Genomic DNA, 19,336 nt, shown 5'->3' with positions numbered 1-19,336 from the left:
GTTGGCCATAACATCAACTTATGTAGGTCACATCCTCGAACTTATAGGTAAGCTGATCATGTAGTAGGGAAGGAGGCTTCTATTTCTGTAAAGTCTCTTACTTTACTGGAATACCTGGAACAGTGAGAGGTACTATGATACTTGTTGACTCAATGACAGATTAACTGAGAGGCACTTTGACACTGATTAGTTATTGAGGAGTAGAGTACAAAGCATGAGGTCCTGAAGGTTAGGACCATTAAATTCTCTTCTTGGCTGTTCACTAAACTAGCTGTGAGACCATAGGCAAGTTAGTTGACTTCTCTGAGGTGCACCTTCCCTACATCTTAAATGAATAGTTTTACTAGATTATCTCTGAAATCACTTCCAGCTCTAAAATTCCAATTCTAATTCCACCCAGGATTGCAGTGATAAGTAAATAAGCAAATCTAAAATGTAATTTTAAAAGTAACAATCAATATTGATGGTTCAAAATAACTTAATAGAAAATACCTCTGAATCCCAACGTGACTCTTCTTCCTCTTCCAGTCTTAATGTTGATATTGTGGCTATAAAATATATGTAAATAACCACAAGAAAAATTGTAATATATGCTATTGAACATATTAAAACTATTTAAATATCTCTACTCATAATTGCTTCAGGAAAAATTAAATGAAAATGACAAGAGACAAAAAATCCCAGGAGACACAGTTAGATTAAGAGAGCAACATTTGGATTTAGGGCTTATGGACAAAGTAGGGTTTTTCAAAAATAGAAGTTAGGAGATAAGTGGTAATTTTATGTTTACGTTTATAGAACATATGCTATAGTTTATAGAACTTTTTTTTTTCAAAAATAGACCACATTTAATAATTTATAATGGCATTTTATCAAAAGAAAAGTTTTGTAAGAATATTCTACAACTTGAGGCGAACCACATTATGGTAGATAGATGGCCAGTTTGGAATTAGACAGTCTTGGGTTTAATTTCTATTGCTGATATTTTGGTTGTTTGACCATGGGCAAGACATTGAACTTCTTAGCCCTTAGGCCACTCTGGGAGACTCTATGCTATGGAACAGTAGTAATGGATTTGACAAGTGCTCTGTCAAAACAAGCTTACTTTTTCTCTCAGCACATTTCTCTTGTAGCTGATCAGGAATATTTGGAATTTCATGAGATATTTGTTTAACAGTATCATTCTTAACTAAAACATCATTTTCCTTTGCTTCCTCTTCTGAGTCTGTTGGATATTCCTATAATTAATGAGAATGAGATGTACAATGTCCCCAGATTTATTCATAAATGCATGGCTAGCACAAATTATGTAAACCTGTCTGCCATACTGCACATGCCAGAAGGTGATGGCTCTAGCAATGAAATCATGCAAAGAATTCAATGTGTTCAATCGCTTATTTTAGACATTTACTTTACAGAAACTCTTTTCTATAAGTATGAGTTTAGCACAGCACATATACTGATGAATGTTTTGATTATTACTTCAACAAATTCAAATAGTAATAATGGATAAAAATAATAGGATACATAGCTCTTGTTTTCAAGTTATATTAATCTAAAAGGGAAGATAAGATACCATATGACTGGAGGGAAGAGACATAACATCTTGACCATGTTGACTGAATTCTCCCCCCCCCCCTTTCTCTTTCCTCTTCTGTCACTTTATCTTCATAATTTTTGATTTGTCCTTCATTTTGCCTGCTTTATAATTCTTCTTCTTTCTGAGAGCTCACACATAAATTGTTTGGATCCATCAATGTTTTAACTTTGTGTAAATTTCCCTGAATTTTCTTGTGATGTGACTTCCATTTCTAGAATCCTTCTCATTTCCATGAAGAGGTTATGAGCATAAGAGAAAAGGACAGAGGATGAACACATAGGGGAAAAACATAAGAACACCACCAAATATAATTACCTTTATGTCCAGAAGAGTAGACTTCATCAGGGAAGACTGTGAAAAGCAAGCAGGTGAGGGATGGACAGCATGAGAGCAATGGGCTTGGGATGAAGACTTAGAGAAAGAATCTGTTAAATCTTTTTCATTGTCTGGCTGATTGTCTCTAAGAAAAGCTGTATCTTCTGTATTGACAGTGCTACTCCCTTCTCCTCCTATATTAAAAATGAATAAAAAATACATGAACAAATCTATCATTTTAAGGTAAGCAATAATAATATAAGAGTAGAAATTCTTCAAATAGCTTACTGATTTTTGTAATTTGATGAGCAGCATTTAAAACTTTGGCTAAGTTCAATTTTGGGAGTTTCTGCCAAAAAAGTGGTAAGAATAATGAGTATCAATACTAACTTAATTTAATTTAATGTAATTTAATTTTAATTTAAAAGTTCACATTTGCTATTGTGATGTATTTAATCTGATCATGATATAGAAAATAAAACTCTTCTCGACTATTTAGTTCACCAAAACTTATACATTAACATTTTGTTTATGACAGTTGAAATTTTAGAAATTTAATATTTAATGTAAATCATTACTGATAACAAAGAATTTTATCTTAAGTCTTTCATTTTAGATTCTTTAGATGTTTTGGAATAGTAAAAAAAAAAGATAGTATGTTACTTTTTTTTAAAAAAGGGAGAGACACATCTGAAAACTGAGGAAACTAGGGAAATGTTGATGTCAGAGTTCCTTTTTCTAGGTCTGGTTGTTGGGTTCATTCATTCTATTCCTTCACCAAGAAGAAATCAAAACCTCCTGCTTGCAAGAGGCTACTATATTGAAAAGAAAGGGCATAAGAACTTTAGTCACATAAGATCCTTAATGCCTTCATTATATAAACTTCTAACTGTGTTATATTGCTTGAACTTTTTTGTGTTTTATATATGTACTTTGAAGGAGTGGACTTTATTCTGTAAAAATTATCAGGGTCTAGGAAAAGCTGTTGCAGTCTAATGATGGATATTATATTCTTTACTGTTCATTGTTTTCAAGTCAATGCCAAATATCAAGCATGATGTACATCTGATGAAAAAATACATTCAAAACAGATACATTTAAAACAGAAGTCTTGTGTGTCTGTGTGTGTGTGTGTGTGTGTGTGTGTGTGTGTGTGTATGTGTGTATGTGTGGGTATGTTATAGATCTCTGGCAGTTTTGTAAAACTTATGGAAGATTATTCAAAAATATTTTAAGTGCATAAAATAAAAATGTAAGTTTAAATAGGAAATGAATTAAAAATCAGAAAATCACCTATTGTTAATGAGGTCACTACAAATTTATGATATATAACCTCAACCAAATCCTCACTACTTCCAGGCCTACCATGCCTCCTTTATCAATTGACTATCCTACTTTCCACGGCAGCTCTTCCATACTTTTTCATTGTCTCTCAAACCTTCCATGTTTTCCTTCTCCCCCATACTTTCTATTGAGAAATTTGCTTCATATTTTACTAAAAAAATTTGAGACATCTGGCATGAGCTCCTTCATCTCTCCTCTTCCACATCTCCTATCATTCCGATGCCTTCTGCCAATATTTCCTTGATCCCTACCTTCCATGATGAAGTAGCTTTACTCCTTACCAAGGTTGAGCTTTCTACTTGTTCAGGTGCTCCTGTGCCATCCCATCTCCTCCAATAGATTTGCCTCCTCTCTCATACCAACTCATTTATTTTAAATTTCTGCAATCTACTAGATCATTCTATCTCTCTTACAAAAAATGTCCATATTGACCATGTGCTGAAAATCTTCCCTAGATTCTTCAATCCTTGCTTCAATCCCCTCTGTTCTTTGTAATACTCTAAGTCACTGCCACCACAATATATCACCTTTTTACTGCAAGCAGCCAGAAGTGTAACCTAGTAAACATTATCAAAATAGACTTTTCAAGAATGTCTAAAGAAAAGTGACTATGAGATTAGAACCCATTATTTACAAAAGAAAAAAATTGTGTCACAAACTCCAAAATATATACCAGAAATAAAAGGAAGGAAATGGATATTTGGACAAAAATAATGGTTAGAGCACTAAGGCTGTAGTCACAAAGATCTGAGTTCAATTTCTGTTTCAGAGACTTATTAACTATGTGACCCTGCACCCATCCCAATTAACAGATGTTTGCTTCAGTTTCCTCATCTGTAGAATGGTAAAACAGAGGTAACAGTACTTACCTCTGAGGTCTGTTGTGTGAATCAAATGTAATGTGCTTAGTATAGTGTCTAGCATGGGGTAAGTGCTAAATAAACATCTATTATTTATTAATTTTATATAGACCATTAATAATCCAACAGATTCACCATGAAGAAAAATGATTATCAACTCATATTTTTGTGTGTAAGTTACTCTATTAGGAGACAAAAAAAAGATGCTCTTTTCCCAAGGAGTTATAAAATATTTACACCAATAACTAAACATAAAACAGTGTGGAAAATATGTTATTAATAGTCATCAAAAGATAGAGAGCTTACTTCCATAGAAGAAGGGAGAAAGACATGGGATAAAGGAAAATTAGTCTATAATTTACAGGGTCAACAGGTAAATGATACAGAAAGACATTATAGAAAGAAGAAACTCAGGGGCAGCTGGGTGGTGCAGTGGATAGAGTGCTGGCCCTGAAGTCAGGAGGACCTGAGTTCAAGTCTGGCTTTAGACACTTAACACTTCCTAGCTGTGTGACCCTGGGCAAGTCACTTAACCCCAGTTGCCTCAGCCAAAAAAAGAAAAAAAAAAAAAAAAAAAAAAAAAAAGAAAGAAAAAACTCTTGGAGGTTCAAAAATATAAAGCATATTCAGACAATAAAATTTCTATGGTGCTTAGGATTTCTTTAGGCAAACAGTGAAAGGTAAGATCTGTAAGTAAGATTTATACCTCATACTCTAATAGTAATTAATTAATTATTTTTGATGAGGCAATTGCAATTGGGTTTAAGTGAATTGCCCAAGTTCACACAGCTATTATATGTTAAGAGTCTGGGAACTCAGGTCTTCCTTATTCCAGGGCCACTCCTCTAACCACTCATCCATATAACTGTCTGTATTAATTTAAATATTTAAAATTAAAACCTGTAATAAATAGAATAAGATTTTTGATCCCCTATGCAAGATACACTTCATCAAACTGGAGTACTGGAGACAAAATCAATAGGTTTGACTATACAGAGATCTGTATATTCAATATGCAATACATACATTCATCCCTCAATATTTATGTGCTTTAACTTTTACAACTTCAAGCATTTATGTGATGTAGTTTATAACCACATGTTCACTTTCATAATAACAACTTGGATGCACAGTAGAGAAAAAAATGAAAGCTACAATGCTGCAAATTTGTGGAATAGCTGATACCTACTATGCCCTTCAATGAACTCTACACATTCCATTGCCTATGCAAATTTATTTGTCGGCACTTAAAAGTCAAGGTTCCTATTGTTATTATGTTCCCAAAACCTAGTGTAAATCCTTTGAATAAGAACATTACTTAAATATATCCCATTATAAAAAGAATATTTAATAACATAGATTAGGACACACTGAAATGAGATTTTTTTTTCTTTTAAAGACAAATTTTAAACATAAACCTTACAAATCACACAACAATCAAAGTATAATCAGTTCTAGGATAATAAGATTATATAGCTTAGAAAAAATACATATTAAACAGTTTTATTATATATATGTATACACATACACACACATATAAATATATGTAGTATAAAATATATGTAATTCACAGTGTCAGGAATACCAATACAAGCAAAAGGAAAGAGTCAAAGATAAGTGGTTCACCAGGGGGCATGTCAGAAAATTACTTCAGATAGTAGGAGGCTGTTCGGTTTGAAATAGTATGATGACTCATCTCTAGTTAAAGATTATGAACTCTTTTCCATATGTTCAATGTATAGTTGACTCTCAAGTCATTTTCTAACAATGTTACTTCCATGACAAGTGAATCTAGACTGTATCTGATACATATCTCTAAATCTAGCAAAATACCTCAAAATGAAGAAATGAATGAATTAACTTCATGAAAAATGTTCCAAATTGTCCAAGACTCAGAGAAATTTAAAAATTAACACCTTTATTATATCAGCTAGAAGGTCAAAAATTGCAAAGAGGGAAGAATTCTGGGAATATGGAGGAGTCAGTTGGTAAATTTCAAGCTCTCCAGATTTTCCCCACAAATAGAACAACTTTTTGCCTCAGATCGAACAGATTGGTGAAAGATCAAGATGACTTGGAAAAGAAAAGGGGTTCTGATATAACTCAAGATGATCTAGAACGATCCAAGCCTGAAGAGTAATCTGTTTGAACTGCAAAGACCTCCAGGGTAGTCCCACAGAAACATCAAGTGGGGACCCATCGGCTAGCTGGGTATAGCTGGAACCATAGAGACTTTTTGTCAAATTGAAGTTTTAATCCAGAAGACAATGAAAATCACCTGATTGGGAATGCCAGGCTCTATTGTGCTGCTGAAACAAGGCCCTGGGTGAGAGACATTGGGAAAAAACTAAAAATAAAATCCATCCAAGAAAAATAAGGAGATGGGAAAAAGTAAACCAACTAGAACAGGAGGTACAGAGTCTCAAAGATGAAATTAATTGAAAATTAGAATTGGGCAAAAGGAAGCCAGTGAAGCTATGAGAAACCAAGAAACAACAAAACAGATTGTAAAGAATGAGAAAATAATGGAACAGAATGTGAAACATCATATATGAAAAAGAAAATATGGGAGTAATTGGACTGCAGAAAGCTGTGACCAAAAAAAGGACTTGACAAAATAATGTAGGAAATAATCCAAGAATATTATCCTGGGGTGATAGAACATGAGGGGAAAGGAAAAATAGGAAAAATCCACTGAACACCACCTCAAAGAGATCATTTATAGAAAACACATGGACATATTTCTACCAAATTTTGTAATCTCCAAATTAAAATGAAAATGTTTCAAGAAGGAAGAACAAATGATTCAAATATGCTGGAGTTATAATTAGAATTGTATAAGACTTAGTAACAGGTAAAATAAAGGATTGTACATTCTGGAATCAATCTCTTCACCAAAAAAAAAAAAAAAAAAAAAAAAAAAAAAAAAACCCTAGGCCTGGGGTGAAAAATATCATATCCAGACAAATTACCTATAATTTTGAATGAGAAATATGGATATTAAATGAACTTGCAAATTTTCAGGACTTTCTATCAGCCAAACCTGAATTTAACAGAAAATTTAATATATAAGAGCCAATATCAAAGATCACTTTTAAGAAACTCAACATAGACAAACTGTTGAATCATCAAAAAATTATTTTTTTTTACATGGGAAACATAAACTATACGTCTAAGATTCACATCAACACTAGGGTAGCTCAAAAGAAAGATAGGCAGAGTTAAAGTGAAGGACAAGGTAAATCATGTTATACAAATGAGGTGTAGAATAAAAATAGGAACAGGCATTAGACCAAAGGGAAGAGGGCTCATAGTTCTGAAAACCTACTCACATGGGGAATGGGTTCAATAGGCAAACACTACATATACACTATGAAGAGTATAGCACCTTCCAAAATCTATAAAGAAATAAGGGCAGAAGGATGAGCAAATGAAGAAACAAAGGGTAAGGAATAAGACAAAGGAGGAATCCTTGAATGGGGAGGGGGAGGTTAAATATTAGCAAGGCAAGTTATAGAGTAGAATATTAAAGAGTCAACAGGAATAGTTGTATGTATGTGGTGTGTGTGTATGTGTGGTGTATCTACATAAATATATCTTTTTTTAACTGTAGTTTGCTTTAGGGTAGGGGAGGGGATTCAAGGGGAAAAAACACGGAAAGTAAATAAGTTATACAGCAGACAACCAAAGAACAAAATACAAAGAAGTAAAAATAATGGAAATTCATGAAATATAATTTCTTCTACTAATAACGATATATATATATATACAAATATCTGTATCTATAACTATCTATCTATATCTATCTATCTATCTATATCTATATCTATATCTATCTATCTATATCTATCTATCTATATATATATATATACATTATATATATATATATATCTATATATATATATAGATATATATATCTATATACTTTCTTGATCTATTAATTCGTTGTTACATATTTTGAATCCTCGGGGTTTTGCAAGGCCCATGACAATATTCTCTTTTGTTTTGAATTATTTTGTTTTGTATTCCTTTTGTTTTTTCTTACTCCATTTTTTCCAATTTAAATTTAAAAATTAAATAAAATTTAAAAAATAAAATGCCATAGAAAAACAAACAAAAAAAAATAACTTCAAATAATGGGAAATCCTGTATACCACTAGGCGGACTGCACATTAATCCAGGTGTTTTAGAAAACCACATACAACACTCATAAATCTGATTGCATTACTGAGAATTCATCCTCAAAAGAGGAAAGGAAGGAAAATAGGATCTATATGGACAAAAATATTCATAGCTGCTCTACTTTAAAAAAAATTGGAAGTCACCTGTATAATCAACATTAAGGGAACATTATGGAATAAATCACAGATTTGGATCTAGAAAGCACCTTGAATATCATCTAGGAAACAAAGATTTTTAAAATGTCATTCATTTTAGAGTGGCAGTCATAAGATATGAAGCCTAGTCCTCTACTCCAAATCTAAGATTCTTTTCAGTGCATTGATAAACACAAAGGTACAAGGAAATATGGAGAGAGACATAGCAATATTAGCAGAAGGTAAATTTTATAAAAGTTGATTTCACTTAGTTTTAAAAAAAAAAAAAAACAAAAAAAAAACAACAAAAAAAAATAAGCTAAAAGTGGGGAACTTGAAGAAAACTTGAAAAAGAATAAAAGCTTATATGCTTTAGAATCATTTGGGTTCATTTAACTCCATGTGGATCTTTAGTGTTAAATACTAGAGAAATTGTATACTATTGTTTGCAATTTTTTAAAATAAAGCAAAACATCCTCCAAACAGAAAAAAATTAATAAAGAAACTTTACCTTTGTATCAAAATCCAGTTCATCATCTGTGCTTAGCCAAGACTTATCAAATCCTGTATTGTCAGAGAATCTTTCAAAAAAAAATAACAACCTAAAATTAGTACATTTCCAGAAATCAGTCATCAACAAGAGCTTTTCAGTTGTTGCTTTGCCACCAAATGATACATTACAAAGGACGTGTTAATTGATCAGGCTATTATCAATGATTCTTATTCCAAGATTTATTTTGGCTAAGAAGAAAATAATGTAGAAACTATCAGTCTGTCCTCCAGAACAAGATTATTTTTAATTTTTACACTCTTCTAAAGTTGACAAATGAACACAATGGGACATTATAAAACACAGAACCAACAAAACCCTGGAAATTGTAACATGTCATTGTTCTCCAAGCCTTCCCTACTTGGTTCTGAGAAACTTTCACTGACTTATTTTTTCTTACCCCCCCAACTGGTTTCAGCGTCTGACTCTGTGATCCCATTTGTTTTTTCTTGCCAAAGGTACCAAAATGACTTGCCATTTCTTTCCCCAGTTCATTTCACAGATGAGGAAACTGAGGCAAATAGGATTAAGTGAGACTTGCCTGGAGTCACAAGATAATAAGTATGTGGTCCAGATTATAATTCATAAATATGAGTCTTCTTGATTCCAAGCCCAGGATAGCACCCACTACTTTTCCTAAAAGCCCTTCAGATATGTGAGTAGGTCATACATTCCAAAATATATGACTCAGAAAAGTTTTAAGTATTTATCTTCCTTGCTAGATACAAATTTTACACCTGCTGTGGTAATCTGCCTTCAAATAATTTCAACTCACTTGGGGTGGAAGGGGAGGGTAGTTGGGTCCAGAATTCAAGGAGGATGGGGTATATCACTTATGATGGACTGGTGCAGGGAACTTCCAGACAGGAAATAATGTAGATGGACAACTGTTGTGTCTGAGTTACTGGGGGACACTTGCTGAAAATGACAAAGGATGAATCCATTCTATCTTTATTCCCATTCCCACTCCTTGTCAACTGACCCTAAGGTTCTCTTCCCAGCTCTTTAGGATCTATTAGCGTCAAGACATCTTCCCCCCCCCCTTTTTTTTTAAAGCTCTAATTCCTTGCTAGCATCCCTGATTTCCTTTTCCTTCTCCTTAAAAGTGCCCACAGATTTTTGTTTTGTCTTGTTTTTTTTCTTTTTCTTCTCTTCTCAGTTGTATTCCTTCTCCTCTTTTTTTCTTATAGTCTTCATTTTGTCTTTTTTTATGTCGTCCTCCATCTTTTCAAATCCTCCTTGGACTCAGCTCCTTTTTTTCCTTTAGCTAGAACCTTTCTCCTTCAAGTCACTTCAATTTCTCCTGAAATTCAAGACTCCTGAATTTTATTAACTTTCAATCTCTTTTTTCCAAGTTCTTAAGGCTTCAAAAATCATATTCGCATTTGCTTTTCCTTAAATTCAGATCTAAAAGAGGTCATTCTGTCCCCATTAATAGGAATAATGTAAATTTTGCAATATGTCCATCAGCCATAATCCCATGCAAAAGGAGATCAGTTTCCTGGGACTGTCTTGTTAGAATATCTAAGACTGACTCAATCATCAAGGCAATTTACATGAGAGTTTGTTCTTACCCAGCCCCTTTCCTACCCACTCCCTAACTCCTTGCTAATGGTGTCTTTACTCCCTAGGTCAAGTCCTTATTTCCCTCTCGCTCTTCCCTCTGATTTTAAAAAGCCATGTTACTTGAAGTATCTTGCTTTATGATTTATATGATTTAGCCCATAAGCTGTTTCACATTAACAAATGCCATCGTTTTTGATTGTGATAAATATTTCGGGTGAATTTGTCACATTAGGAACTGCTCTCCCAGCCTGGTACCTTGGTGCTTTATATATGTGGTATTTCTCTTCATTCTTTGGATAAAAACAGTTAGAAAGGTACGAAATGTTCAGCTTCTTGGTATCACAGGATTCTTCCCACCAACCTCCTGACACAATCACTCCCTGTTTTGCCTCTTTTAGGTTCTCTATTTTTAATTTAAAAAAATCATTTCTACTAATACTTGATTCTACTTGATCATCTAGAAAGTGGAAAGGGTTTTTCCCCTAGACTTTTCATCCCTTTTTGTAGTAAGTCATTGACAGCAATAAAGAGTGCAGAATCTATAGGTCACTGAAAAATAAACATTCTGTGAAGTGGGAAAATAAGCTCACTAGAAGTGAGATACTTAGTCTTTGATCATTACTACTAATGGCTTTTACAGTTAATGCTCTGCTACATCTGTTTGCTTTTATAGCATCTCTAGAGAAATTGTTTTTTTAAAAAAGGTTTACCACTTCTTATGATACAATGCCAGTTTGCCCACATGTCTCTTAACTGGGAAAAAAATATTCCTGCTAAAGTCTCAAAGTGAAAAGTAGCTTTGTACCATAGTTGTCCACAAGAGTTTCAAGCAGAAAGTACTCACCAGACACTTTCTTCTTTTCTATTGCTTCTCTCCTTGTTGAGAATTTTCCAATACCATTTCTTGTCTTAACTTAGGATCCTGGTCCCAGTGACTAATTCCCACTCCATCTTGATAATTCCTTCAACTGAGCACTTAGATAAATTTCCACAAGTATAATATGATACATCTTTGCATTGCAGATGTGCCTCAAAAGGCTTGCTAAGAATTCATTCCAGGTGGCTACTATGTGGTGTGGCCATATGGAACATAGAGGTTCATTTTTTCATTCATTTATTAACTATTTGCTAATAGTTATATAAGGGCATTGTGGATAAGAAGTAAGAAGTGGGTAAAAATATTGTGGATTCAAATTCTTCCTTTGTCACATACTGATTTTGTAGCCCAAACAAGTCACTTAATCCTTCTGCATTCCCAGGCAACACTCAACACAGAGCAGTTGCCAATCTCATAAATAAGCATACATGCTTACACATACAGTGTGCATAAATACATATATGTATGTGTTTATATATTGGCATATTATTTGTATATTATGCGTATATACACATATATACATACATACACATAATAATGTACATATATAGATAAATGCATATACACTCGTACCAATTAGAGTTAAGTAAACCTAACTTTTTGGAAGATAAACATGGATTAATGTGATAGTGGAAATTGGTGAAATAAAAGATATAGCTTTTGGAGGCATAAGAGTCTGCTTTGCTCTTGATTGAAAAGCTCATGGAAGACTAGTTCAAGAGGATTAATTAAAAGAAATGTAAAACTGCTATGAACCATACCTGCTTATAGAGTCTTCTACAATACCATCTTCTGCTATTATAGAAAAAAAATTAAAATAAAATTAAAATTTGATAGATAAATAGAATATGAAAAGCATACTTTTATAAAACTTCTATAAAGCGTAATATGAAAAGCATAATTCTAAAGCCATTGTATAGTGTACTTTTTGAGCAATAACAATATGATTTAAATGGAATTGCGTTAAATAAGATAAATGTCTTTTAGCAGAATGAGGTGGGTCTTAAAGTATTGGATATCTGTCAACGATCTGGTTACATTAACTGCTTCACACTGACAGAGCATGTTATCTCTTTCCCAGGACAGAAGGTAAATACCATTAATGGTGAATTTTCCCAAATGGAGTTACATCAGGTTACCTCTAATGTCCAATTCCAAGTTTTTAAGTCCATCTTCTAATCGTTTTTTTAAAAGGGAAAATATTACTTAAAAATAAAGTTTCTAGACATTTCCCCTAAAGCATACATTTCAAAAATTATAAGCAAGGGCAAAAATAATGTGAAGAAAACAATTTGAAGACATTAGAACACTATTTTAATGTGAGTTACGGCTGTTACTAATCAGAAGAGAATAAAATACAAAAGAATTAAGAATTAAATAACTAAAATACTTACATTCAGTTCATTTAAAAATTTCAAACTATTTGAATCATGTGCTAAAAGAATTTACTATCTATTAAATATTATGGATAAAGTGTGTTTTATCCAGCATAACCCTGAATTAACATATCAAAGTCACCAATAAAAATAACTAGTTATTTTATAGTTATTATTATATTATTATTTTATTATTATACTTAATATAGAAAACAAGATGTTGGTTCCAGGAATGTTAAAAAAAAAAAAGGGGACCAGGACCAGGGCTCTAGCACACTCATTTTTCATGATAATGAGTCTGGTTCATTTTCAAAATGTAATCTATAGGAAAACTTATATGCATAGGGTTTTCCATTAGTAAAACTCAAAGGGAAAAATACTTAAGTTCAAAACAACGTAATGTGTAATTAAGCAATGCTATTATTACTATACAAACCTATCAAATAATGAATTTTATCAATTTTTTGATGAACAGAAAATAAGGTGGACCAAATAAATGGCTTATGGTAGAAAGCAAATGTATTTTATAATAGCAATCATATAAGTAACTTATTTATACTCCTAATTATTTTAGCCATTTAAAACAAACATTAATACATTTATCCAAAAGCTGGAATTTGACCTTGTCTGTCTATATTCTGTTACCTTCCTTAGAACTGTACCCAGAGATTATGTTCATCACCAATAAGCCATACTCTTTAATTGTACTTATATTAAATTCTGTTACAGACTATAACTTTTTTCTTTGATTTCATCATGAGATCATTAATGTAATAATTTTTATTAAAATTGGATTAGGAGTTTTAAAAATTTTATATGTAATTAGCATATTAAAATATAATGTTAGATTTTTGATGAATAGAATTTCACTTTCCTTCCTTAAATGTCACAACAATTTTATAAAAGTAGCCAGAGATCAACCATTTTACAAATTAATAAATAAGGAAAAATGATGATCAATTTTCAACTCACAAACAATAGGGTTGAAAGTGTTTTATTGGAAAAGGATTTTTTTAGGCAGCAATAAAATATAACTAAAATTATATACTGCTTTTTCTGCCATTGTAATTACATAACTTATCTCCTTCTGACAATGTAATGCCCAATTCTTAAAATGTTTTCCTCTATGCTTTCCTATAAGGAAGTCATCTAAGCTTTCTGCTTTCATCAGCATTCAAGTAGGAATCTCATGTGGTAATGGATAAATTATTTTAAAAATAATCGTTTAAGATGAATTTATTATTGCAAATCTAGGTCATTAACTTTTCAAATGGGCCAGCTAGCAGGCTATAGTGTTAGAAGCTCAACCAGAAAATGCTCTATCATTTAACTATCTGAATCAGAAGGATGTAAAGTATTCCGAGGGTCAAGTTGGAAGTGGGCGTGTATGAAAAATATTTGCAGAAAATGAAGGATCATATGCATTACCTTTCAAATCTGCTCCTCTGTTCGCTGGTTGCCCTAATTCTTTTGATTTTTTTCTTTTTCTTTAGTTTATATTAAGGGAAAGCTTTATGAACACTATAAAAATTTGAAAACATTTAAAGGTGTTTCCACTTGAATAAGTGATTTACTGAGTTCCAAAAGAGAAGACTCTGCTCTTCTGCTGTTTGATCATTCTATCAATCAATCTATATTCAATCATAAGTAATATTCATTTTTTATTTCACATTTAAGAATAAAAACATCATATTGCCAAATAACATATTTACTCTTTTGTGTTAAAGAATTTTCATATGATTTGCTTAAACATGTTTAAAATAATTTGGAAATCAGAAAATTCATAGTGTAGCCTGATTCTTTTTCCTAATAAAGCAGATAATAACACAAACACGTTTTTTGTAGTTTCAGATAGTACAGTACAGAGGTAATTAAATCATTAACCAAAGATAAACCAGTTCTTATTTTAAAATATAAAATGAAAATAGAAAAAACCCCAGAATATATGAATTTTAAGATTGCTCTTCATTTTTTTTTTAAATTAACTATTATTTGGGGTTGTCAGTTCTACCTTTTTTGTCCAGGGATGGTGCAGTATCAGAAGTCTTGTCTGAACAGCTGATTTGGGGCGTACAGGGCTTCTGTTTTTCAATTTGTTCCTTCTGTTTTTCAATCTTTACCTTTGGTTTTTCAATTTTTTCCTTCTCTTTTTCAATTTGTTTCTTCTGGTCTTCAATTTGTTTGTGATAAATATTTCTAAAATAAAAAGTAAAACATAATAAGGGTACATCAACCAAGATAAAAATTGCATGTAACAAGTCTTTGTGTATCTCAAATATTAGATTTTTTTTTTTATTGTTTTAGTAAAAACTAAAGTCTGGAGAACAAAACTAATCAATTTAAATGTAATACACTTATCTTCAGAATCACAATATTATAGAATTCTAGGCTTAGAACTGATAAAGCTTATTTGGGGGATCAACAATAATCTCTTTATTTTATCAATTAAGAACTAAATCCCAGAAAGGTTACAGTTGTCCAAGGTCACACATAGCATGAGGGGCATGATCTCTCCACAGCACTCCAAGGTGAACATCCTTACCCCTGAAAACTGCTTCTCTGTGAATTCCAATGTTGACTATGATTCTTTTTAGTTATCACTCATATGAAGGCATCCAAGATATGTGATTTTTCCCTAAAATTAAAACTTTAGGTCTCTTACAGTTGAGAGATATCAGTAAAACATTAAAATAGAAACAAAGACAAAAATCACTGCTAAATGTACATTATTATTATTATTATTAAATTGTATAACTCCTTGAAGATCAAATACAAAAATGTTTGTAAACATTTGAAAACCTTAAAAATTAAAATGGCAGCTATTATTATTTCTGAACATTCTGATCTCAGACTATGACTCTCTTATATCCCTTTTGTTTATGTCATACTGAATTTTGATAGCCTAAATTTTCCATTTGCTCAATTTCTTTTTAGTATCCTTAAATATAAAACAGATAGAGGTCTATCCTCAAGAAGTTGCCTGTTTGCCTGGTGCTATGCTGAAGCAAGTGGCAGTTTTCAGAGCTGTAGTTTGCCAGGATGCTTGCCAGGCAATTATTATAATATGAAACTATGAAAGCCACATTCACTCTCAATTTTATGGAGGAAATATTCTTTTAGATGTAATGATATAAAGACATTAATTATGTTAGCACTTACATAGGATAACCATAGAGCTTAGCATACTGCTCAGCTGTCCATCCATCATTATCTTGGAGAGTGTGATCAGCATTATGTTGAAGAAGAAGAGTGACCAAGCCTAAAGCTTCCGCTCTGACAGCAATCATAAGGGCCGTTCTAGAATAGCAAAGAAGCAATTTGTTTTTAAACTTTTTAACTAGTCTTATTTTTCTGGACATCCTTCAATAAGAGGATATCTCATATTCTTTACTCAATACATACATACATATATATATATATATATATATATATATATATATATATATATATATATATGTGCATCATGAGCACATGTTGTATGTTGTGATGGAGAGGAGTACTATGATGCTTCAAGTGCAGCATTACAAATATTAATAAAAACCAGACAAAAAGATGGAAAAGACAACTTTTTTGTCTTTTTTCAATTTTAGTAGGGATTGTGTTGTGAAAATCATAATGTTAACAAAAGAGGAAAACCCCCAGCTAATTCAGCTTGTTTACTAGCCTTAAAAGTAAAGTGGAAGCCCTTTGAAAATAATTAGAAATAATCTTAGCCACTCCAATGAATTCTTACTCCACTGTCCCATCATAACGTAGAGGTGACCACTGCTTGTCTAAAGCAAAACCAGAATAAGCTATTTTATGTCTTTCTGAAACTTTTTGAGCATGAATACAGCAATGAACTTTCTTCTTAAAGGACAAACTTTTGTAAATTAAGAAGAATTAATCACCAGAAAGATAGTAGATTTGAGAAAGACCATGAATTCACAAAGGCATTTTATTAAGATTAACTGTGATTAGGGGCAGCTAGATGGTGCAGTGAACCAACCTTGAAGTCAGGAGGACCTAAGTTCAAAGCTTAACACTTAACAACACTTCTTTGCTGTGTGACCCTGGGAAGTCACTTAGCCCCAATTGCCAAAAAAAAAAAAAAAGATTAAAGACTGGTTAAAAGCTGAACAAGGGGAAGGAATATCTATATTGACAAAAAGATAAATATTCTGAAATACTGAGCATATTGTAATATTGTGTACTGGATGATGCATGGGCTTTTTGCCTAAGCTAGTATTGAAATGATATAATGGGAAGTTTTGCTATCCCTTGATTATTTAGTGATAAGTGATAAACTGCCAATTCTATTAAATGTTCAATTCATGTAAGGAGAATCTTCACTGGAAAAGTCATAGATTTTAAAAAGGCATTTATTGAAATATATTGATGGAATCATAAACTGGTATCAGTAGTTAATATCACATGTCTAAAAAGGTTAGTTTTTAGTCAGTTTAGCAGAAATTGTGGACTAAATAATAAATCACTTTAACTCTTTCACATTCACCTCCAAACAACATAAAATAGTTCCCCAATAAAAATGCTATAAAAGCAGAACCATCAAGAGGATGGAATGAAACAATCTATGAGCCTTAAGAACCTTGGAAGATTGGAAGGAAAGGTCTCATTTTAATAAAAGGGACATGCAGTCCAGACAGGAAGCATCTCAGAAAACCAGCAGTCGATTCTGAGTGTTGGCTCAGAGAAGGAGGCAAAAGCCAACACCAGCATCACCCATGTGCTTCAGCATAGTCACGGAATAGACAAACTTTGGCTCTGAGAACTGCCACATGCTTTATCATAGCCCCAAATAAACAGGTAACCTCCAGAGGCCAGACTTCTGTAACTCTGGGCAAATAAGTAGACCCCAGACCTATAGGTACCCAAGCAAACAAGCAGCCACTATAGTCAGACTAACACATGCTTCAGTATATCTATGGAAAAATGCAGAAACAGCCTTAAAAGAGGGCAGGCACAAACATTAGGACATTGGCTCAGTAGCAAGTTATGGGTAACAAGCCTCCATCCTTGTCAGCCACTCCACCCCATCCATTAAAAAAAAATGGAGAAGTGTTTTCAGGCCCAGAAAGAACTTTTAGGAGAGCTCAGAAAGGAGCTTACAAAAATCATATAAGAAAAGTCTAAGAAAAATTGGGAAAAGAAAAAGAACTTTTCGTTGGGGTTTTGCCCATAGATGTTTTGACATTGTTGCCTTCTTCTGGCTTTGTGTCTTCATCTACTTAATTTAATTATTTTACATAATTATCTTTCTATTGTCAGATCTTTTTTGTGCTTTTTTTTTGCTTATCCTTTGGCACTGCTGGAGGCCCTCGGGGTCTAGCAGCTTACTTGCTACTGAGTTAGATGATTAGTGGTGGCATGTGGTGTGTACTGAGGTCTTTGAGATGTTTCTGCATTCATCCCCCAATACATTGAAGGACATGGTGATCCAGTCATTGGCAGCTGCCTGTCTGCATAGGTACATGAAGGTTCAGGCTCTACTTATTTTCCTGGGGCCTTTGGAGATTACCATTTTGTTATGTGCTAGAGTGAAGCACTATCAGAACTAGTCTCCCTGTTCCCCTGACCATACTGAGATATTTGGGGGATCCAAGTGTTGGTATTTGCCTATTCCACCATATTAGTGGTCAGTTTTTACCAAGAGCTACAGAGGTGGAGTTTGTTGGTGGCTTGCTTCCTGTCATGGACTAGACTCCCCTTTTTACCTGACCCATTTCCTGCTAATTTTTCAAGTTTCTTGGGGTCACAGATTATTTCCCTCTGTCTTTTTCATGATTCTACTGTGCCCAGGTTTGTTTTGGAAATGATTTTATATTTGTTTGGAGGTGAATATGGTAGTTACACTGATTTGCTGCTTATTCCTCTAGCTCAATTCCTAGAAGTCATTCAAAATATTAGATCTATTCTTTTATTTCTCTTAATGCCATATGATTAAATTCAACAAAGGGCAGTGGGAAAAAAAAGAGATAAAAATTAATTGAAAACTAAAGAATCTAATCCTAAAGTATAAGAACAAATCCTCAGAATCAATGCTAAATCAAGCTTCTGAATGGAATCTGGAGTAACAGAACCCAGAAACACTCACAGTAATAATTTTCCAACTCAAGCCATCTTGGAAGGACTTTAGGAAAGGTCTGGCTCAGTTGGGTGGAGGGAAAATGAGATATAAAGGGAGGCTCTTAGCAAAAATATAGCAGTGTTGGCTACTTGTTCTGGGTTCAGAAGATCAGTGATCAGCAGAACAGATGTGAGACCTTCAGTACAAGTACAAAAAAATTTGTAAGCCCCCAAACCTCATTATAACAAGTGGAACTTAGTCAGGCCACCCAGTAAGTGGGAAAACTTGCAGCAACTCTGGACCCTGAACTATCAGTAAGAGGTTCTCGTCCCCTGCCAAAGAAGATTGGGACAATTTCCCCCTATGCCCTATAAGCAGAGGTCAACTTTTTTAAAGAAGCAAATAGGCAAAAAGAGCTCTGACCATAAAAAGCTACTTTGGAGATAGGGAAGATCAGAATAGAGA

The 19,336-nt window shown here is 33.0% G+C and overlaps 1 protein-coding gene and 1 long non-coding RNA gene across 8 annotated transcripts in view; one reads left to right on the top strand and one right to left on the bottom strand.

Moving 5' to 3' along the window:
• Positions 1 to 1,917, top strand: part of LOC141544759 (uncharacterized) — a 155,428-nt gene extending 153,511 nt beyond the window's left edge. The window contains exon 5 of the long non-coding RNA XR_012482788.1: positions 1,816 to 1,917. This is a non-coding gene — a long non-coding RNA (uncharacterized LOC141544759). The remainder of the gene's footprint in view (positions 1 to 1,815) is intronic.
• The window catches only part of LOC141544750 (uncharacterized), a 98,111-nt gene that overhangs the window by 64,672 nt on the left and 14,103 nt on the right, over positions 1 to 19,336 (bottom strand). For 6 of the 7 annotated variants that reach the window (XR_012482782.1, XM_074271256.1, XM_074271261.1 and 3 more), the window contains 8 exons: positions 15,964 to 16,101; positions 14,816 to 15,000; positions 12,190 to 12,223; positions 8,947 to 9,016; positions 2,204 to 2,264; positions 1,916 to 2,109; positions 1,106 to 1,238; positions 493 to 548 (listed from right to left, as the gene is read on the bottom strand). Coding sequence is in view for 6 of the 7 variants with exons in the window: in XM_074271256.1 (XP_074127357.1) it covers positions 493 to 548; positions 1,106 to 1,238; positions 1,916 to 2,109; positions 2,204 to 2,264; positions 8,947 to 9,016; positions 12,190 to 12,223; positions 14,816 to 15,000; positions 15,964 to 16,101 (871 nt within the window). In the remaining variant the exon portion in view is untranslated. The remainder of the gene's footprint in view (positions 1 to 492; positions 549 to 1,105; positions 1,239 to 1,915; positions 2,110 to 2,203; positions 2,265 to 8,946; positions 9,017 to 12,189; positions 12,224 to 14,815; positions 15,001 to 15,963; positions 16,102 to 19,336) is intronic. The other variant, XM_074271257.1, reaches the window with a different exon arrangement.

Source organism: Sminthopsis crassicaudata, chromosome 5 (genome assembly GCF_048593235.1).
Source record: "Sminthopsis crassicaudata isolate SCR6 chromosome 5, ASM4859323v1, whole genome shotgun sequence".
Lineage (NCBI taxonomy): Eukaryota > Metazoa > Chordata > Mammalia > Dasyuromorphia > Dasyuridae > Sminthopsis > Sminthopsis crassicaudata.
The sequence above is the reverse complement of the archived record's forward strand: the minus strand, read 5'-3'. Positions and strand labels throughout refer to the sequence as shown.